Genomic DNA, 17,403 nt, shown 5'->3' on the forward strand with positions numbered 1-17,403 from the left:
GACAACATGCTTTACTATGACATTTTTTCGTGATTTTTGACGACATGCTATACTATAACCTTTGTTCGTGATTTCTGACGACATGCTATACTATGACGTTTTTTCGTGATTTTTGACGACATGCTATACTATGACGTTTTTTCATGATTTTTAACGACATGCTATACCATGACGTTTTTCTTGATTTTTGACATGCTATACCGTGACGTTTTTCATGATTTTTGACGACATGCTATACCGTGATGTTTTTCATGATTTTTGACGACATGCTATACTATGACGTTTCTTCGTGATTTTTAACGACATGCTATACTATGACGTTTTTTCGTGATTTTGGATGACATGCTATACAATGACTTTTTTTTATGATTTTTGACGACATGCTATACTATGACGTTTTTCATGATTTTTGACGACATGCTATACTATGACGTTTCTTCGTGATTTTTAACGACATGCTATACTATGACGTTTTTTCATGATTTTTGACGACATGCTATACTATGACGTTTTTTCGTGAATTTGGACAACATGCTTTACTATGACATTTTTTCGTGATTTTTGACGACATGCTATACTATAACCTTTGTTCGTGATTTCTGACGACATGCTATACTATGACGTTTTTTCGTGATTTTTGACAACATGCTATACTATGACGTTTTTTCATGATTTTTAACGACATGCTATACCATGACGTTTTTCTTGATTTTTGACGACATGCTATACCGTGACGTATTTCATGATTTTTGACGACATGCTATACCGTGATGTTTTTCATGATTTTTGACGACATGCTATACTATGACGTTTCTTCGTGATTTTTAACGACATGCTATACTATGATGTTTTTTCGTGATTTTTGACGACATGTTATACTATGACGTTTTTTCGTGATTTTTGACGACTTGCTATACTATGACATTTTTTCATGATTTTTGACGACATGCCATATACTATGACGTTTTTTCATGATTTTGGACAACATGCTATACTATGACGTTTTTTCGTGATTTTTGACGACATGCTATACTATGACGTTTATTCGTGATTTCTGACGACATGCTTTACTATGACGTTTTTTCATGATTCTTGACAAAACACCAAAACACACGGGACAAGATGTTAAAATCCTTTGTGCAAGCACATACAAGAGTCAATTGGCGAACAGTAGATATGAGCTAAGATTAAGTTGTAAATTTGGGATGCAGTAGTGTTCCTTTGGTTCCTGGGGTGTTTTGGCCATTTACACTATACACCCTCACCAAAGGCAGCTAGCTACAGGGTGATCAGTCCTGAGTTTGCATCCCATGCCCAATTATTCATGATTATTTATTGCCATTTATGATCAATTATTGCTATTTGGAGACCAGCAGGGATCCTTCCTTTTCAGCCAGAGCCACTGGCTGCTTCTCTCTGCTGCCTCCGATGCAGCTTTGATGGCCAAGCGCTGGCTCTGGCCCCTGATTCCCAGGTCCCTCAGTAGTTTGGTGGTAGATGTTGCCACAAACCCTCTGGACCCAAACTCCACTGGGCGGACTTCTGTTTTCCAGCCACAATGTTGAGCTTCAGCAGCTAGTTGGGCATAGCGCAGGTGTTTTCGCTCATATGCCTCGTCCACTGAATCTTCCCAGGGTACGGTGAGCTCAGTGATGTAAATCTTCTTTAGAGAAAGGGACTAGAGTAGCAAGGCAGGTCTTAAGGTGGTGGCGGCAATCTCTGGAGTGAACACAAGCTGCCGTCTGATATCCACCAGCAATTTCCAGTCACGGGCTAAGCCAAGCTTGCCTCTCTTAAATGGTGTGGAGCTGCTCCTGCTTATTTTTGCCCCCACACGGACATAGGCTGTTGTCCATGGGGGGTTGGAAACTGGTGGTGGTTGGGAATTGATGGTAGTGCACTAGTCCTCCAGGGTGGATGCTAGGGTCTTTAAAACTTGGTTGTGACACCAAGTGTGCCGCCCTTGGGTGAGGCTGGTTTTGCACCCTGTCAGTATGTGCCGGAGGGAGGCTGCCATGGAACAGAGGGCACACCCTGGATCTTCACCAAACCACTGATAAAGATTGGTTGGTGTGGGAAGGACGTCGTAGGTAGCTCTGATTGCAAAGCTCAAGCCTCCTTGCTTCCATTTCCAACACATCCTTCCAGCTGAACTTCCTCCTCTCCATGGAGTCCCATCGAGTCCACTGTCCCTGTTTGCCAAGGGAAACTGCCTTGGCCCACCTTGCAGCCTCTTCCTGATGGCGTACTTCCTCCACCACCATCTTCCTCCATTCTGGTGCAGTGGCCTTACCCCAAGCAGGGCGACTAGGTGCAAGTCCAAGGCCTCCTCTTCCTTGCTGAACATGCCCCTAAATGTCAGCATGTCTGAGGGCTGATGTTGCCTCCCCCACTGCTGTTGCTGGTCTCCATTTGCGCCCAGTTGGTGCGATCTTCCTCACTGTCAAGTCCTTGGATACATTTAGTGTCATTTGGAGTCGTGTTTTTGCGCACTTGAACTCCTCCATGAGACTGGTGAGGGGCAGCTTGAGGACACCACCTCCATAGAGGCCTATAGTGGTGAGGCATTGTGAAATCATGGGGATTGGATCATCTCTGATGAAGAACCTCAGGTCAGTGAGCACTCCCTTCATCATTGAGATGCTGCGTGACTTGGATGGTTTGATCTTCATCTGGGCCCAACTGATGTTCTCCTCTAGTTTTCTGAGCAGCCTCTTGGTACATGGGACGGTGGTGGTCAGAGTTGTAATGTTGTCCATGTAAGCTCTGAGAGGAGGGAGGTGCAAACCAGAGCCAACTCGCTGTCCACTAAAACCCATTTTGAGGCACAAATAATGACCTCCATTGCCATGGTGAACGCCAGACGAGAGATGGTGCATCCTGCCATAATGCCTACTTCCAGGCATTGCCAAGAGGTGGTCAACTCGGGGGTTGAGAAGCAGAATTGCATGTCCTGGAAGTAGGATTTGACCAGGGTTGTGATGTCGTCCGGAATGTGAAAAAAGCTGAAGGCAGCCCACAGGAGACCATGGGGCACTGAGCCAAAGGCATTGGCAAGATCCAAAAAAGACTACATGGAGGTCCCTTTTCTCCAGCTTTGCCATTTGGATCTGGTGCCAGATCATACTGGAGTGCTCGAGACATCCAGAGAAAGCCGATATTCCCGCCTTCTGTACAGATGTATCAATGTACTGGTTTCTCTTCAGGTACTTGGCCATCCTCTGAGCAGTGATGCTAAAGAAGGCTTTACCTTCCACATTCAGCAGGGAGATTGGGCGGAATTGGCTGATGTTCACTGCATCCTCTTCCTTCGGGATCAAGACTCCAGCTGCCCTACGCCATGTTTTGGGTACAGTCTTCTTCTCCCATGCCGTTCCCATGAGCCTCCAGAGAAACCTCAGGACATCTGGTGCGTTCTTATACACCTTGTACAGAACACCATTTGGCCCCGGGGCTGATGCTGTTCTTACTCGATGGACTGTGTTTACCACCTTTTTCCAGGTCGGAGGGCCGCTCTCAAATTGATGTTCTGGGGAGTCAATTGGTGGGATGTCCAAAGGGATGGCCAGATGTTCATGGCGTCTTGGATCAGAATGAGTTGTTTTCAGGTGCTGCTCCAGGTCTTCTTTAGTTGTTTTTAGAGTTCCAGTTTTCTCTTTGGTAAAGAGGGTTTTTAGGAACTTGAAGGGATCTATGTAGAACCATGTTCTTGTTTGTTCTTTACACCTTCTGCGTTTCCGCAAGTTCTCTGCTCTGCGGAGGGATGCCAGGCAGATCTTAATGTCAGCTTGCTGAGCGGTATCCCCTTCTTTTCTGCTTCAGAGGCCTTTTTCCACTGCTTCTTGAGTTGTCTCCTCTCTTGAACGAGGAGCTTGATCTCTCATTGCCTCCTTGAAACTGGTGGGGTTGGAGCTTTTTTTGCACTTTTCACCTCTTGAATTCCAAAATGTTCTGCCCCCTACTGGTAGATGATGTCTCCCATTCTCTCCAACTTTTTCTCCAATGTCCCTTGAAGTTGCTCAAGGGTCAGGGTCAGGTCAGTGTTCACCCTTTGCCACAGCTTTTTGTCAGCAGTACCGGGCCACTTCCATATGTATATACATATATATATATATACATATACATACATACATATATACAAACACACACACACACATATATACATACATTTGTATTGTGAAACACAGACACGTAGGCGAGCTGTGCGACAGGGGGACATGAATATCACAACATTTTGACCAAATAGCTCAATATTGATCATGTGTGGATATCAAAAGTCAGTTATTGGTGATTACATCTCTGATAATAATCAGTAATGATGATGTGATGTAATGACTGCAAACAGCAGAACAGAGCAGTGAGCTCAGAACACATACAGTGTGTGTGTGTGTGTGTGTGTGTGTGTGTGTGTGTGTCACCTGTGGTCTGACAGACAGCGCTGCAGTGAACGCCTCCACAGCCTTGTTAAAGTCAGAGCTGAGGTTGAAAAGGACGCCCAGTCCGGTCTGCAGGTCCGGATCCACACAGTCCAGATTCAACAGAGCCGCATCCTGGAAGAGGAGCAGGACGTCCTGCAGCTCACACCTGCACACACACGCGCGCACACACACACACATATATGGAGTTGTCTCCATGTAGATGGCAGCTGAGACTCCAGGGGTTCATCCCAACACCTGATCTCACATCCATGTTTCATTCACCTGATAGACAGACAGATTCTCTGACAGACAGACATCCTCAGGGCTTAAAGGGAAAAATTTTCCTGAGCCTGAAACCTGGGGGGGGGGGGGGCAATATAAGTTAACCTGTCTCTCATGTGTAATATCAGGAAGGGTGGTCGGTAAAAGACTTCTGTGAAGGGTGCACTTGTGTATCCTCTCCTCTCTCCTCGACTTCTCTGAGCACATTTAACGTATCGATACATCAAAATGTCTCAATCAATTTCTGGGTCAAGTGATCGAGGATGAAGGAGTCACGGAGTCGAGGAAGGATACTGGGCTTATAATGATTCAGTGAGTCTGATCTAATGTCCCTCAGGTGTTCGTACCTGGCTGGTGATGAGTTGTGGGGGCTCCTGCGAGGTGTGGCCGGGGAGCCTTGTAGCGGGCTCCTGCGCTCCACCACCAGGTGTTTGTATCGGGGGTTGTGGCTGATCCAGCGGCGCAGAGCGTCGCACGCCTCACACTGCATGCCGACATTGGTGAAGCTGACGGCGAGCGCCATGAGAGCCGGCAGGTTGTTGGGGCGGAGTTCCAGACACCTGCGAAGGGTGACACGTTAACTTAGCAGCAGTTAGCTAATTATCGCTTTAATAAAAAATCACAAAACAAGTCAAACATTGAATGATAATCAATAATCAGAGCTCAGAGACTGACTGACACATGGCTACATCCAAATCACCCAAAGCAAAACATCTCTGTAGTTTGTTGGAGTCAAACAGCAAAATACAGTAGTTTAATCAAATAACGTGAAGTTAGAGATCAACAGTGTGTTAGTATGTATCTTTACGTCCCCACTGACCACTGGATACTTGGTCAAGACCCCTGGGGATCATGTTCCGACATGGCAGACGACATGGTGTCAGAAGTGCGAGGCTTACTGATGAATGGACAAGTTAGACTAATTTTAGTTGGACCAAGGTCAAGTTAAACGTGTCAAGGCACCATTTTAGGTTTTAGCATACATGCCACCATCCGATACAAGCTGTGTCTGGTCACATGTATCACACAGCTTCTGCCTGAAGCCATGCTGATCAGAGCTCCCAATTAAACATGCATTAAGAAAGAACTCTGTGATCGGCCTCATCCTTGAATTCTCCAGATCATCACAGAAACAACTACTCTCACTGATGATGGTGACAATGATGATGGTGATGGTGATGGTGACGATGATGATGGTGATGGTGATGATGGTGGTGATGGTGATGATGATGGTGATGATGGTGATGGTGGTGATGATGGTGATGATGGTGATGGTGATGGTGATGGTGGTGATGGTGATGATGATGGTGATGATGGTGATGGTGATGGTGATGATGATGGTGATGGTGATGGTGGTGATGGTGATGATGATGGTGATGATGATGGTGATGGTGGTGATGATGGTGGTGATGATGGTGATGATGGTGGTGATGGTGGTGATGATGGTGATGGTGATGGTGATGATGATGGTGATGGTGGTGATGATGGTGGTGATGATGGTGATGATGATGGTGATGATGATGGTGATGGTGATGATGGTGATGGTGATGATGGTGATGTCAGCTGTGATTGGTTGGTCCTCGTCACATGACGTGATGCACGCTGCTGCCTTCCAAAAGTTCAAGTCCAAAAGTTCAGTTCAAAAGTTCGCCCTCAAATTCAGTGAATTTGAGGGCGAATAAACGCAGCATGTGTTTCGGAGCCTTTATCGATTCATCCAAGGAAACAAAGTTCACAAAGTTTGATGAAATTCTGATGAAGGCTTAAAGTTTTTGTTTTTATTTAGTAACAAATGAAATCAGATATTAAATGAATAAAGGGTCAGAGATCAGATCAGAATAACAACTATTCATTCATTCATTCATAAAGGGAGGGAAGTTGGTGTTGCTTTAATAAAGCTACATAAAGCTCTGTTTGGAGACACTGTGTGGAGTTTTTCGATTTTAATTTTTTCTAATTACTCTCTTTAGGATAACCAATGTGTTGAGGCCGAGGACTCGACCTGATTAAACCCCCACATGAGTCCAGACTGCTCTGAAGGTGGTTCAGTTTAAGTCCTGAAGCTGAAGGGTTGCAACAGACAGATTCCTTCATGAGTGGGTTTCAAGGCTTAAGGGTCAAAGGTTAAAGGATAAAGGTTCAGGGGTTAGGGGTTAAAGGTTAAAGGATAAAGGTTCAGGGGTTAGGGGTTAAAGGTTAAAGGTTCAGGGGTTAAAGGTTAAAGGATAAAGGTTCAGGGGTTAGGGGTTAAAGGTTAAAGGTTCAGGGGTTAGGGGTTAAAGGTTAAAGGATAAAGGTTCAGGGGTTAGGGGTTAAAGGTTAAAGGATAAAGGTTCAGGGGTTAGGGGTTAAAGGTTAAAGGATAAAGGTTCAGGGGTTAGGGGTTAAAGGTTGGGGGGGTCAGGTTTGAGGAAAGTCCTTATAATGACTCCTCCCTCCTCGTCGACTGGCTGAAGCAGCGCTCCGTCCACACGTCACTCAGTAAGGAGTTTAAACTGTCCCTGAGTCGTGCAAGGCCGGGGGGCGGGACACAGGCGAAGCCTTCCAGAGATAAACACAGATCAACTTCTAGAACGCAGCAGCGCACCGCATGTCACATGATGACCGTCGACCAATCAGAGCACACAGATATGTTTATCAGTCTGAGATAAACATGGAGGAGGAGCTGATCGTTGTTTACGTCTGTCTGACAGACAAACAGGAAGTAAATCAGCTCTGACCTCAGGGTTTCAGGTAAACAGGCTATATGATTGGGGTTAAGGCTAAGTTGGCACAGAAAAGGCACGAGAGCAGCGCCCAGCGCCCGACCTATGTGTTCCAGGTGGTTAACGACATGTCATGTGTTTGGCCTCTGATTCTTCATCAGAGATGAACAGCCAATCAGAATCTTTATTTATAAACTTCATCACCTGTCTGACCTGCAGGGGCGCAGGTGTACCTCAGTAACCTTCCTGTGAATGTAACAGTGAAGTCTGACCTCTGCAGCGACACGATGGCAGCCTGTTCGTTCTCGTTCTCAGCCTGCGTCATTCCTAAAACCTGCCAGGCCTGAAAACACACGAAGAAGAGTTAACCTTCATCATCATTACCAAAGATGGATGACTGCATCAGAACATGTCAAACATTCCAGTTCACCTCAGAGTCCTGCGGATCCTGGAGGATGGCGGCCTCCAGCAGCAGGACGGCGGCGTTCAGGTCTCCCTCCCGAGCTTTCTCCTGCCCCTCGGCGAAGGCACTGGGCCAGTCTCTGTACGGGTTGTTGGCATTGAAGAAGTAACCCTGTACGAGACAAACACCTGCTCTTTAACAGCTGCTGACATCACACCACCTTACCTGTGTGAGGTCACGTGACCTCATTAGGGAGGTCCCCAGGGCTCAGTCCTCGGGCCACTTTTATTTTACATTCAACGAGCTTCAGAACAAATTACACCACAACAATATTATTTTCATCATCAATGTGCCAGTTATTGCCTCAGTGAACTCGTCCACTGTTTGAACTGTGAAATATTAAAATATCAGAAAACACAAAAACTTTGATTCAAAGATGAAAATCAAATCCAGAATCCATAAATGTTCAGTGTCCTGTGAAAACCTCACATCTGAAAACCTCAAAGTAAAAAACAAGGACTCGTCGTTAGCTGTCGACACTTTGATTTATTGACTCTAAAACTATTATCATGATGACGACATGTTCACTTCCTCCTTCTCCCAGAGACGACAAAGATCCTCTCTGAACAAGACGCTGAACACACGAGTTGTTCGTCTCAACACAGACGTAACAGGATGTTATGTGATCAGATGAATTTAGATGATAATATTTCTAACAGAGTAACAGAGTATTTCTACACTGCAGTGTTTTCAGTCTTCTCCACCGCTGTGTGTTGATCTGCTTTATCCTTCTAGTTATTATTCTAATACAGTTTGCATTTTGATATTTATCTGAAACATGTAAAGCAGACAGGTCGTATTTACACATGATGAGAAGCAGCTGTCAGCGCACAGTTAGTCTGAAAAGCAGAGAGAGGAAGTTTAAATGTTTATTAAGTCCCGCCTCCTTTCCATCGTCATCGCGTGAAATGAAGCAGTTTCTTATAAAGATCAGAGACTTTTCTAAATATACCACTGTTAACTTTGTCACACAAAAATAACCCGTATAACCAGATATCTGAGGACACGTCTGCGTTCAGACCTGCAGCAGCTTTTAGACGTCACGACAGAAATGAGCAAATTAAAATGATTGTCTTCAACCAAACTAGATTTACTTCTCCTCCTGCTCACTGTCTGTCTGCTTCATTACTGTTTCATTACTCTGCTTCATTACTGTTCCATTACTCTGCTTCATTATCAATCAATCAATCAATCAATCAATCAATTTTATTTATAAAGCCCAATATCACAAATCACAATTTGCCTCACAGGGCTTTACAGCATACAACATCCCTCTGTCCTTATGACCCTCACAGCTGATCAGGAAAAACTCCCCCCCCCAAAAAAAACCCCTTTAACAGGGAAAAAAAACGGTAGAAACCTCAGGAAGAGCAACTGAGGAGGGATCCCTCTTCCAGGACGGACAGACGTGCAATAGATGTCGTACAGAACAGATCAGCATAATAAATTAACAGTAATCCATATGACACAATGAGACAGAGAGAGAGACAGAGAGAGAGAGAGATGCAGGTAATGACAGTAGCTTACAACAACATTAATGAAAGTAATAATATTATAGTTATAGTTCTGGCTACTGTGGTACAATATGTTGAAAGTATGTATTAATATCTGGCAGTATACATGTGTGACAATAGTCATATGTGTATAATAACAGTAGAAGTATGACTAATGACTAATGATGGCAGCAGCAGCAGGAGGCATCTGGCAGGACCACGGCAGCAGCACAACCACACACGTCACGCTGTCCAGGCACCGCTGTGATATGAGTTAATCTGAGAGACAGTGGAGCACAAAGGCTCCGGAGAAGAAGCCGAGTTAGTGACATCCAGAATGGCTGACTCTGCTTCATTACTCTGCTTCATTACTCTGTTTCATTACTGTTTCATTACTCTGCTTCATTACTCTGCTTCATTACTCTGTTTCATTATTGTTTCATTACTCTGCTTCATTACTGTTTCATTACTCTGCTTCATTACTCTGCTCCATTACTCTGTTTCATTACTCTGCTTCATTACTCTGCTCCATTACTCTGTTTCATTACTCTGTTTCATTACTCTGCTTCATTACTCTGCTTCATTACTCTGTTTCATTACTCTGCTTCATTACTCTGTTTCACTACTCTGCTTCATTACTCTGTTTCATTACTCTGTTTCATTACCCTGCTTCATTACTGTTTCATTACTCTGCTTCATTACTGTTTCATTACTCTGCTTCATTACTCTGTTTCATTACTCTGCTTCATTACTCTGTTTCATTACCCTGCTTCATTACTCTGCTTCATTACCCTGCTTCATTACTCTGCTTCATTACTCTGCTTCATTACTCTGTTTCATTACTCTGCTTCATTACTCTGATTCACTACTGTTTCACTACTCTGTTTCATTACTCTGCTTCATTACTCTGTTTCACTACTGTTTCACTACTCTGCTTCATTACTCTGTTTCGTTACTCTGTTTCACTACTCTGTTTCACTACTCTGCTTCATTACTCTGCTTCATTACTCTGTTTCATTACTCTGCTTCATTACTGTTTCATTATTCTGCTTCATTATTGTGCTTCATTACTCTGTTTCATTACTCTGCTTCATTACTCTGCTTCATTACTCTGTTTCATTACCCTGCTTCATTACTCTGTTTCACTACTCTGCTTCATTACTCTGCTTCATTACTCTGTTTCATTACTCTGTTTCACTACTCTGTTTCACTACTCTGTTTCATTACTCTGCTTCATTACTCTGCTTCATTACTCTGTTTCGTTACTCTGTTTCACTACTCTGTTTTACTACTCTGCTTCATTACTCTGTTTCACTACTCTGCTTCATTACTCTGTTTCATTACTCTGTTTCATTACCCTGCTTCATTACTGTTTCATTACTCTGCTTCATTACTGTTTCATTACTCTGCTTCATTACTCTGTTTCATTACTCTGCTTCATTACTCTGTTTCATTACCCTGCTTCATTACTCTGCTTCATTACCCTGCTTCATTACTCTGCTTCATTACTCTGCTTCATTACTCTGTTTCATTACTCTGCTTCATTACTCTGATTCACTACTGTTTCACTACTCTGTTTCATTACTCTGCTTCATTACTCTGTTTCACTACTGTTTCACTACTCTGCTTCATTACTCTGTTTCGTTACTCTGTTTCACTACTCTGTTTCACTACTCTGCTTCATTACTCTGCTTCATTACTCTGTTTCATTACTCTGCTTCATTACTGTTTCATTATTCTGCTTCATTATTGTGCTTCATTACTCTGTTTCATTACTCTGCTTCATTACTCTGCTTCATTACTCTGTTTCATTACCCTGCTTCATTACTCTGTTTCACTACTCTGCTTCATTACTCTGCTTCATTACTCTGTTTCACTACTCTGTTTCACTACTCTGTTTCATTACTCTGCTTCATTACTCTGTTTCGTTACTCTGTTTCACTACTCTGTTTTACTACTCTGCTTCATTACTCTGTTTCACTACTCTGCTTCATTACTCTGTTTCATTACTCTGTTTCATTACTCTGCTTCATTACTGTTTCATTACTCTGTTTCATTACTCTGCTTCATTACTGTTTCATTACTCTGCTTCATTACTCTGCTTCATTACTCTGTTTCGTTACTCTGTTTCACTACTCTGTTTTACTACTCTGCTTCATTACTCTGCTTCATTACTCTGTTTCATTACTCTGTTTCATTACTCTGCTTCATTACTGTTTCATTACTCTGTTTCATTACTCTGCTTCATTACTGTTTCATTACTCTGCTTCATTACTCTGTTTCATTACTCTGCTTCATTACTCTGTTTCACTACTCTGCTTCATTACTCTGCTTCATTACTGTTTCATTACTCTGCTTCATTACTCTGCTTCATTATTCTGTTTCACTACTCTGCTTCATTACTGTTTCATTACTCTGCTTCATTACTGTTTCATTACTCTGTTTCATTACTCTGCTTCATTACTGTTTCATTACTCTACTTCATTACTCTGCTTCATTACTCTGCTTCATTACTCTGTTTCACTACTCTGCTTCATTCCTCTGCTTCATTCCTCTGCTTCATTATTCTGTTTCATTACTCTGCTTCATTACGGTTTCATTACTCTGCTTCATTACTCTGTTTCACTACTCTGCTTCATTACTCTGCTTCATTACTCTGCTTCATTACTGTTTCATTACTCTGCTTCATTACTCTGCTTCATTACTGTTTCACTACTCTGCTTCATTACTGTTTCACTACTCTGCTTCATTACTCTGCTTCATTACTCTGTTTCATTACCCTGCTTCATTACTCTGTTTCACTACTCTGTTTCACTACTCTGTTTCATTACTCTGCTTCATTACTCTGCTTCATTACTCTGTTTCGTTACTCTGTTTCACTACTCTGTTTTACTACTCTGCTTCATTACTCTGCTTCATTACTCTGTTTCATTACTCTGTTTCATTACTCTGCTTCATTACTGTTTCATTACTCTGTTTCATTACTCTGCTTCATTACTGTTTCATTACTCTGCTTCATTACTCTGTTTCATTACTCTGCTTCATTACTCTGTTTCACTACTCTGCTTCATTACTCTGCTTCATTACTGTTTCATTACTCTGCTTCATTACTCTGCTTCATTATTCTGTTTCACTACTCTGCTTCATTACTGTTTCATTACTCTGCTTCATTACTGTTTCATTACTCTGTTTCATTACTCTGCTTCATTACTGTTTCATTACTCTACTTCATTACTCTGCTTCATTACTCTGCTTCATTACTCTGTTTCACTACTCTGCTTCATTCCTCTGCTTCATTCCTCTGCTTCATTATTCTGTTTCATTACTCTGCTTCATTACGGTTTCATTACTCTGCTTCATTACTCTGTTTCACTACTCTGCTTCATTACTCTGCTTCATTACTCTGCTTCATTACTGTTTCATTACTCTGCTTCATTACTCTGCTTCATTACTGTTTCACTACTCTGCTTCATTACTGTTTCACTACTCTGCTTCATTACTCTGCTTCATTACTCTGTTTCATTACCCTGCTTCATTACTCTGTTTCATTACTCTGTTTCATTACTCTGTTTCACTACTGTTTCACTACTCTGTTTCATTACTCTGTTTCATTACTCTGTTTCACTACTTTGCTTCATTACTCTGTTTCATTACTCTGTTTCATTACTCTGCTTCATTACTGTTTCATTACTCTGCTTCATTACTGTTTCATTACTCTGTTTCATTACTCTGTTTCATTACTCTGCTTCATTACTCTGCTTCATTACTGTTTCATTACTCTGCTTCATTACTGTTTCATTACTATTTCACTACTCTGCTTCATTACTGTTTCATTACTCTGCTTCATTACTCTGCTTCATTACTCTGTTTCATTACTCTGCTTCATTACTCTGTTTCATCAGCGCCTGTTATTAAGGACAAAGCTGACAAAATAAATATTATGGGAAACTACAGGTCTACAGCCTCCCTGTGACATCACGACCACTGATGGCCAGTTTGGTTTTAAACGTGACTGACGTGTGTTTTTGATTTAAGTGAAATTTTAGATAAATATATATATATATATATATATATATACAGTACAGGCCAAAAGTTTGGACACACCTTCTCATTCAATGTGTTTTCTTTATTTTCATGACTATTTACATTGTAGATTCTCACTGAAGGCATCAAAACTATGAATGAACACATGTGGAGTTATGTACTTAACAAAAAAAGGTGAAATAACTGAAAACATGTTTTATATTCTAGTTTCTTCAAAATAGCCACCCTTTGCTCTGATTACTGCTTTGCACACTCTTGGCATTCTCTCCATGAGCTTCAAGAGGTAGTCACCTGAAATGGTTTCCACTTCACAGGTGTGCCTTATCAGGGTTAATTAGTGGAATTTCTTGCTTTATCAATGGGGTTGGGACCATCAGTTGTGTTGTGCAGAAGTCAGGTTAATACACAGCCGACAGCCCTATTGGACAACTGTTAAAATTCATATTATGGCAAGAACCAATCAGCTAACTAAAGAAAAACGTGTGGCCATCATTACTTTAAGAAATGAAGGTCAGTCAGTCCGGAAAATTGCAAAAACTTTAAATGTGTCCCCAAGTGGAGTTGCAAAAACCATCAAGCGCTACAACGAAACTGGCACACATGAGGACCGACCCAGGAAAGGAAGACCAAGAGTCACCTCTGCTTCTGAGGATAAGTTCATCCGAGTCACCAGCCTCAGAAATGGCAAGTTAACAGCAGCTCAGATCAGAGACCAGATGAATGCCACACAGAGTTCTAGCAGCAGACCCATCTCTAGAACAACTGTTAAGAGGAGACTGCGCCAATCAGGCCTTCATGGTCAAATAGCTGCTAGGAAACCACTGCTAAGGAGAGGCAACAAGCAGAAGAGATTTGTTTGGGCCAAGAAACACAAGGAATGGACATTAGACCAGTGGAAATCTGTGCTTTGGTCTGATGAGTCCAAATTTGAGATCTTTGGTTCCAACCGCCGTGTCTTTGTGAGACGCAGAAAAGGTGAACGGATGGATTCCACATGCCTGGTTCCCACTGTGAAGCATGGAGGAGGAGGTGTGATGGTGTGGGGGTGTTTTGCTGGTGACACTGTTGGGGATTTATTCAAAATTGAAGGCACACTGAACCAGCATGGCTACCACAGCATCCTGCAGCGACATGCCATCCCATCCGGTTTGCGTTTAGTTGGACGATCATTTATTTTTCAACAGGACAATGACCCCAAACACACCTCCAGGCTGTGTAAGGGCTATTTGACCAAGAAGGAGAGTGATGGAGTGCTGCGGCAGATGACCTGGCCTCCACAGTCACCGGACCTGAACCCAATCCAGATGGTTTGGGGTGAGCTGGACCGCAGAGTGAAGGCAAAGGGGCCAACAAGTGCTAAACACCTCTGGGAACTCCTTCAAGACTGTTGGAAAACCATTTCAGGTGACTACCTCTTGAAGCTCATGGAGAGAATGCCAAGAGTGTGCAAAGCAGTAATCAGAGCAAAGGGTGGCTATTTTGAAGAAACTAGAATATAAAACATGTTTTCAGTTATTTCACCTTTTTTTGTTAAGTACATAACTCCACATGTGTTCATTCATAGTTTTGATGCCTTCAGTGAGAATCTACAATGTAAACAGTCATGAAAATAAAGAAAATGCATTGAATGAGAAGGTGTGTCCAAACTTTTGGCCTGTACTGTATATATATATAAAAATCAAATAAATCATCAGAACTCCATGTGTTCATGTGTCTTACAGATGCCTGTGAGGCTCTGATGGTTATAATGGTAGAGGGGTCCCTACATGGATCAGCAGTCTGTGCAGGTTAGATGGAGGTGCTCTGTATCTGAACCATTTCCTGTTCGACAGGGCAGCTTTCTGTCTCCTTTTCTTCTTAATGTGAACATGGACGACTCGTCCCAACAGATAAATACAGTAACACAGGGTGTTTGGTCAGCAGTGTTTGAATACATGTTGATATAAATGTTCTAACTGTGGTGCAGAGTTTGAAATATAATGCTAATAAAAGCAACATGATGATCATTAGAAATAAAGAAGACAGAGCATTTCCTGTGTTGCTCTAAAAGTGTGTGAGACATTAAATATCTTGGTCATTATATTGTCAATGAGTTATCTGATGATAGAGATATGTACAGACAGTGTCACAAGTTAATGTGCCTGCTCCCAAATTCAGCCTGTGTTCAGTTAATGTGAAGATGCTCTTTATAAACTGATTTGTGTTTGAACCACAGAAGCTTCGTCCACAGAGACGTGATGAGTGAGGTCAGTTATTATCTTCTTCTTTATTTAAACTGTTCACATTTAAAGTTACTGAGGCCGTTATGAACTCTCTGCTGTGACAGACCTGAGCTGAGGTCAGGTGATGTGGCGCCCCCTGCTGCTGCTGGAGGATCATCACTGTCAGAGGAGCAGCTGTATGTCACTGAACAGCCGAAAAAGAAACTCTCCGCTCTGACAGCAGCCATATGTTCACTACACAACTCAAGGACAAACTCCCCCCCCCCCCTCCCCCCCGCTCCTGATGATGCTGCAGCCCCACAGGTCACATGATGCAGTGTGACTAAGCTCAGGCAGCTGCCGTCACACAAACACTCACTGTCAGATCACAGAGCGATCGATCAATAACTGATGACGAAGTTCTGCTGTGTGACAGAGACGATTAAAATACTTCACCTGTGATCATAACCCTCCAGATTAATACAAAATATCCATCTATCAATAATCAATAGACAAGTGTTTCATGTGAGGTGAACGACAATGGATAAATACCAGCCGATACAGTCTGTGAGAGCAGACCAGTGTCTTATTATTATTATTATTATTATTATTATTATTGTTATTTTTATTTTAATGTGTATTTTTATTAATTATTATTTTATTACTAATTATTATTCATTTATTTATTTTTGTCAGTTGATTTTGTATTTATTCATATTCCTTTTTCATTTATTTATATTATCTTCAATTTTATTTAATTCCTAATCATTCTTCTATTTACATAATTTGATGACTATAATTATAATTATAATTATTTTTATTGTTGTTTTTGTTATTTTTCAGCCTCAGTCTGATTAAAGTCACAATATTTATTCAGAGTTTTGTGTTCATGAATTATTGATCCATCCTGTGAACCAATCAGCTTTCTGTCAGAGGGAAACCTTGTATGTCCGACACTGACAGCAGACTAAGTGATGGTTCATTCTGATGGTCGTATTGATCACAGTGTGTTCTGATCAATCGATCAATAACAGACGTCTGCTCTCTGAGTGTTGGCACCTCCACAGCAGAGGAGAGGAGGCTCAGCCGTCCACATACTTTTGGCCACACAGTGACACTGAGGTCTCGGAGTTCACACAAAGCAGCAGCAGCAGCAGCAGCAGAAGAAGACGTGAACAGCTGTTTGATAACGTGTCGACATCAGAGCGGCTTCACCTCCGTCACCATGGTGATGTAACACCTGAGCGGAGGCGGGATTACTGCGGGATTAAGTGACGCTCTGTGTTCAGCTCCGAGCTGATCTCAGTTCAGAGGATTAAAACTACAGATTAACATCCTCTCAGTAATAATCTGTCATTATTAATAACGCTCAGAGGGACAGATGCATGCTGGGAAAAAGTCTGAATAAGAGGAGAGAGATGATGAAGGACCTTCACAGACACTACACTACAGACACTTCCTGAGGAATCACCAGCTCGTCGTGGTCGAAGGCTCGACGACCCCGAGGGCCGATACGTCCACACTGATGTTTGACACAACTATGGTTACAGCGAGTGTCCACACAACTCCGGTGTTACTGAACCACTTCATCCAAGGGTAGGAGGCATTGACACAGACGTTCACTTCCTGTTCGGGTCAAAAACATCACAGCTAGGTCTACACAGGATCTGTGATGTCATCCTTCTTGCGTGGAGACCCCTTTCCCATCGCCGTGACTTCCTGTGGTGATGGACAGGCCCGGTGCCGCCTGATATGTCGCCGTATTCGCTCTGTAACGACTCCCAATCTGTCTTCAGC

The 17,403-nt window shown here is 42.4% G+C and overlaps 1 protein-coding gene across 3 annotated transcripts in view; it reads right to left on the reverse strand.

Moving 5' to 3' along the window:
- The window catches only part of pex5lb (peroxisomal biogenesis factor 5-like b), a 68,005-nt gene that overhangs the window by 14,163 nt on the left and 36,439 nt on the right, over positions 1-17,403 (reverse strand). For all 3 annotated transcript variants that reach the window (XR_013492473.1, XM_033650274.2, XM_033650275.2), the window contains 4 exons: positions 7,836-7,979; positions 7,678-7,748; positions 5,048-5,260; positions 4,419-4,584 (listed from right to left, as the gene is read on the reverse strand). Coding sequence is in view for 2 of the 3 variants with exons in the window: in XM_033650274.2 (XP_033506165.2) it covers positions 4,419-4,584; positions 5,048-5,260; positions 7,678-7,748; positions 7,836-7,979 (594 nt within the window). In the remaining variant the exon portion in view is untranslated. The remainder of the gene's footprint in view (positions 1-4,418; positions 4,585-5,047; positions 5,261-7,677; positions 7,749-7,835; positions 7,980-17,403) is intronic.

This window comes from Epinephelus lanceolatus, chromosome 12, assembly GCF_041903045.1.
Source record: "Epinephelus lanceolatus isolate andai-2023 chromosome 12, ASM4190304v1, whole genome shotgun sequence".
Classification (NCBI taxonomy): Eukaryota; Metazoa; Chordata; class Actinopteri; order Perciformes; family Serranidae; genus Epinephelus; species Epinephelus lanceolatus.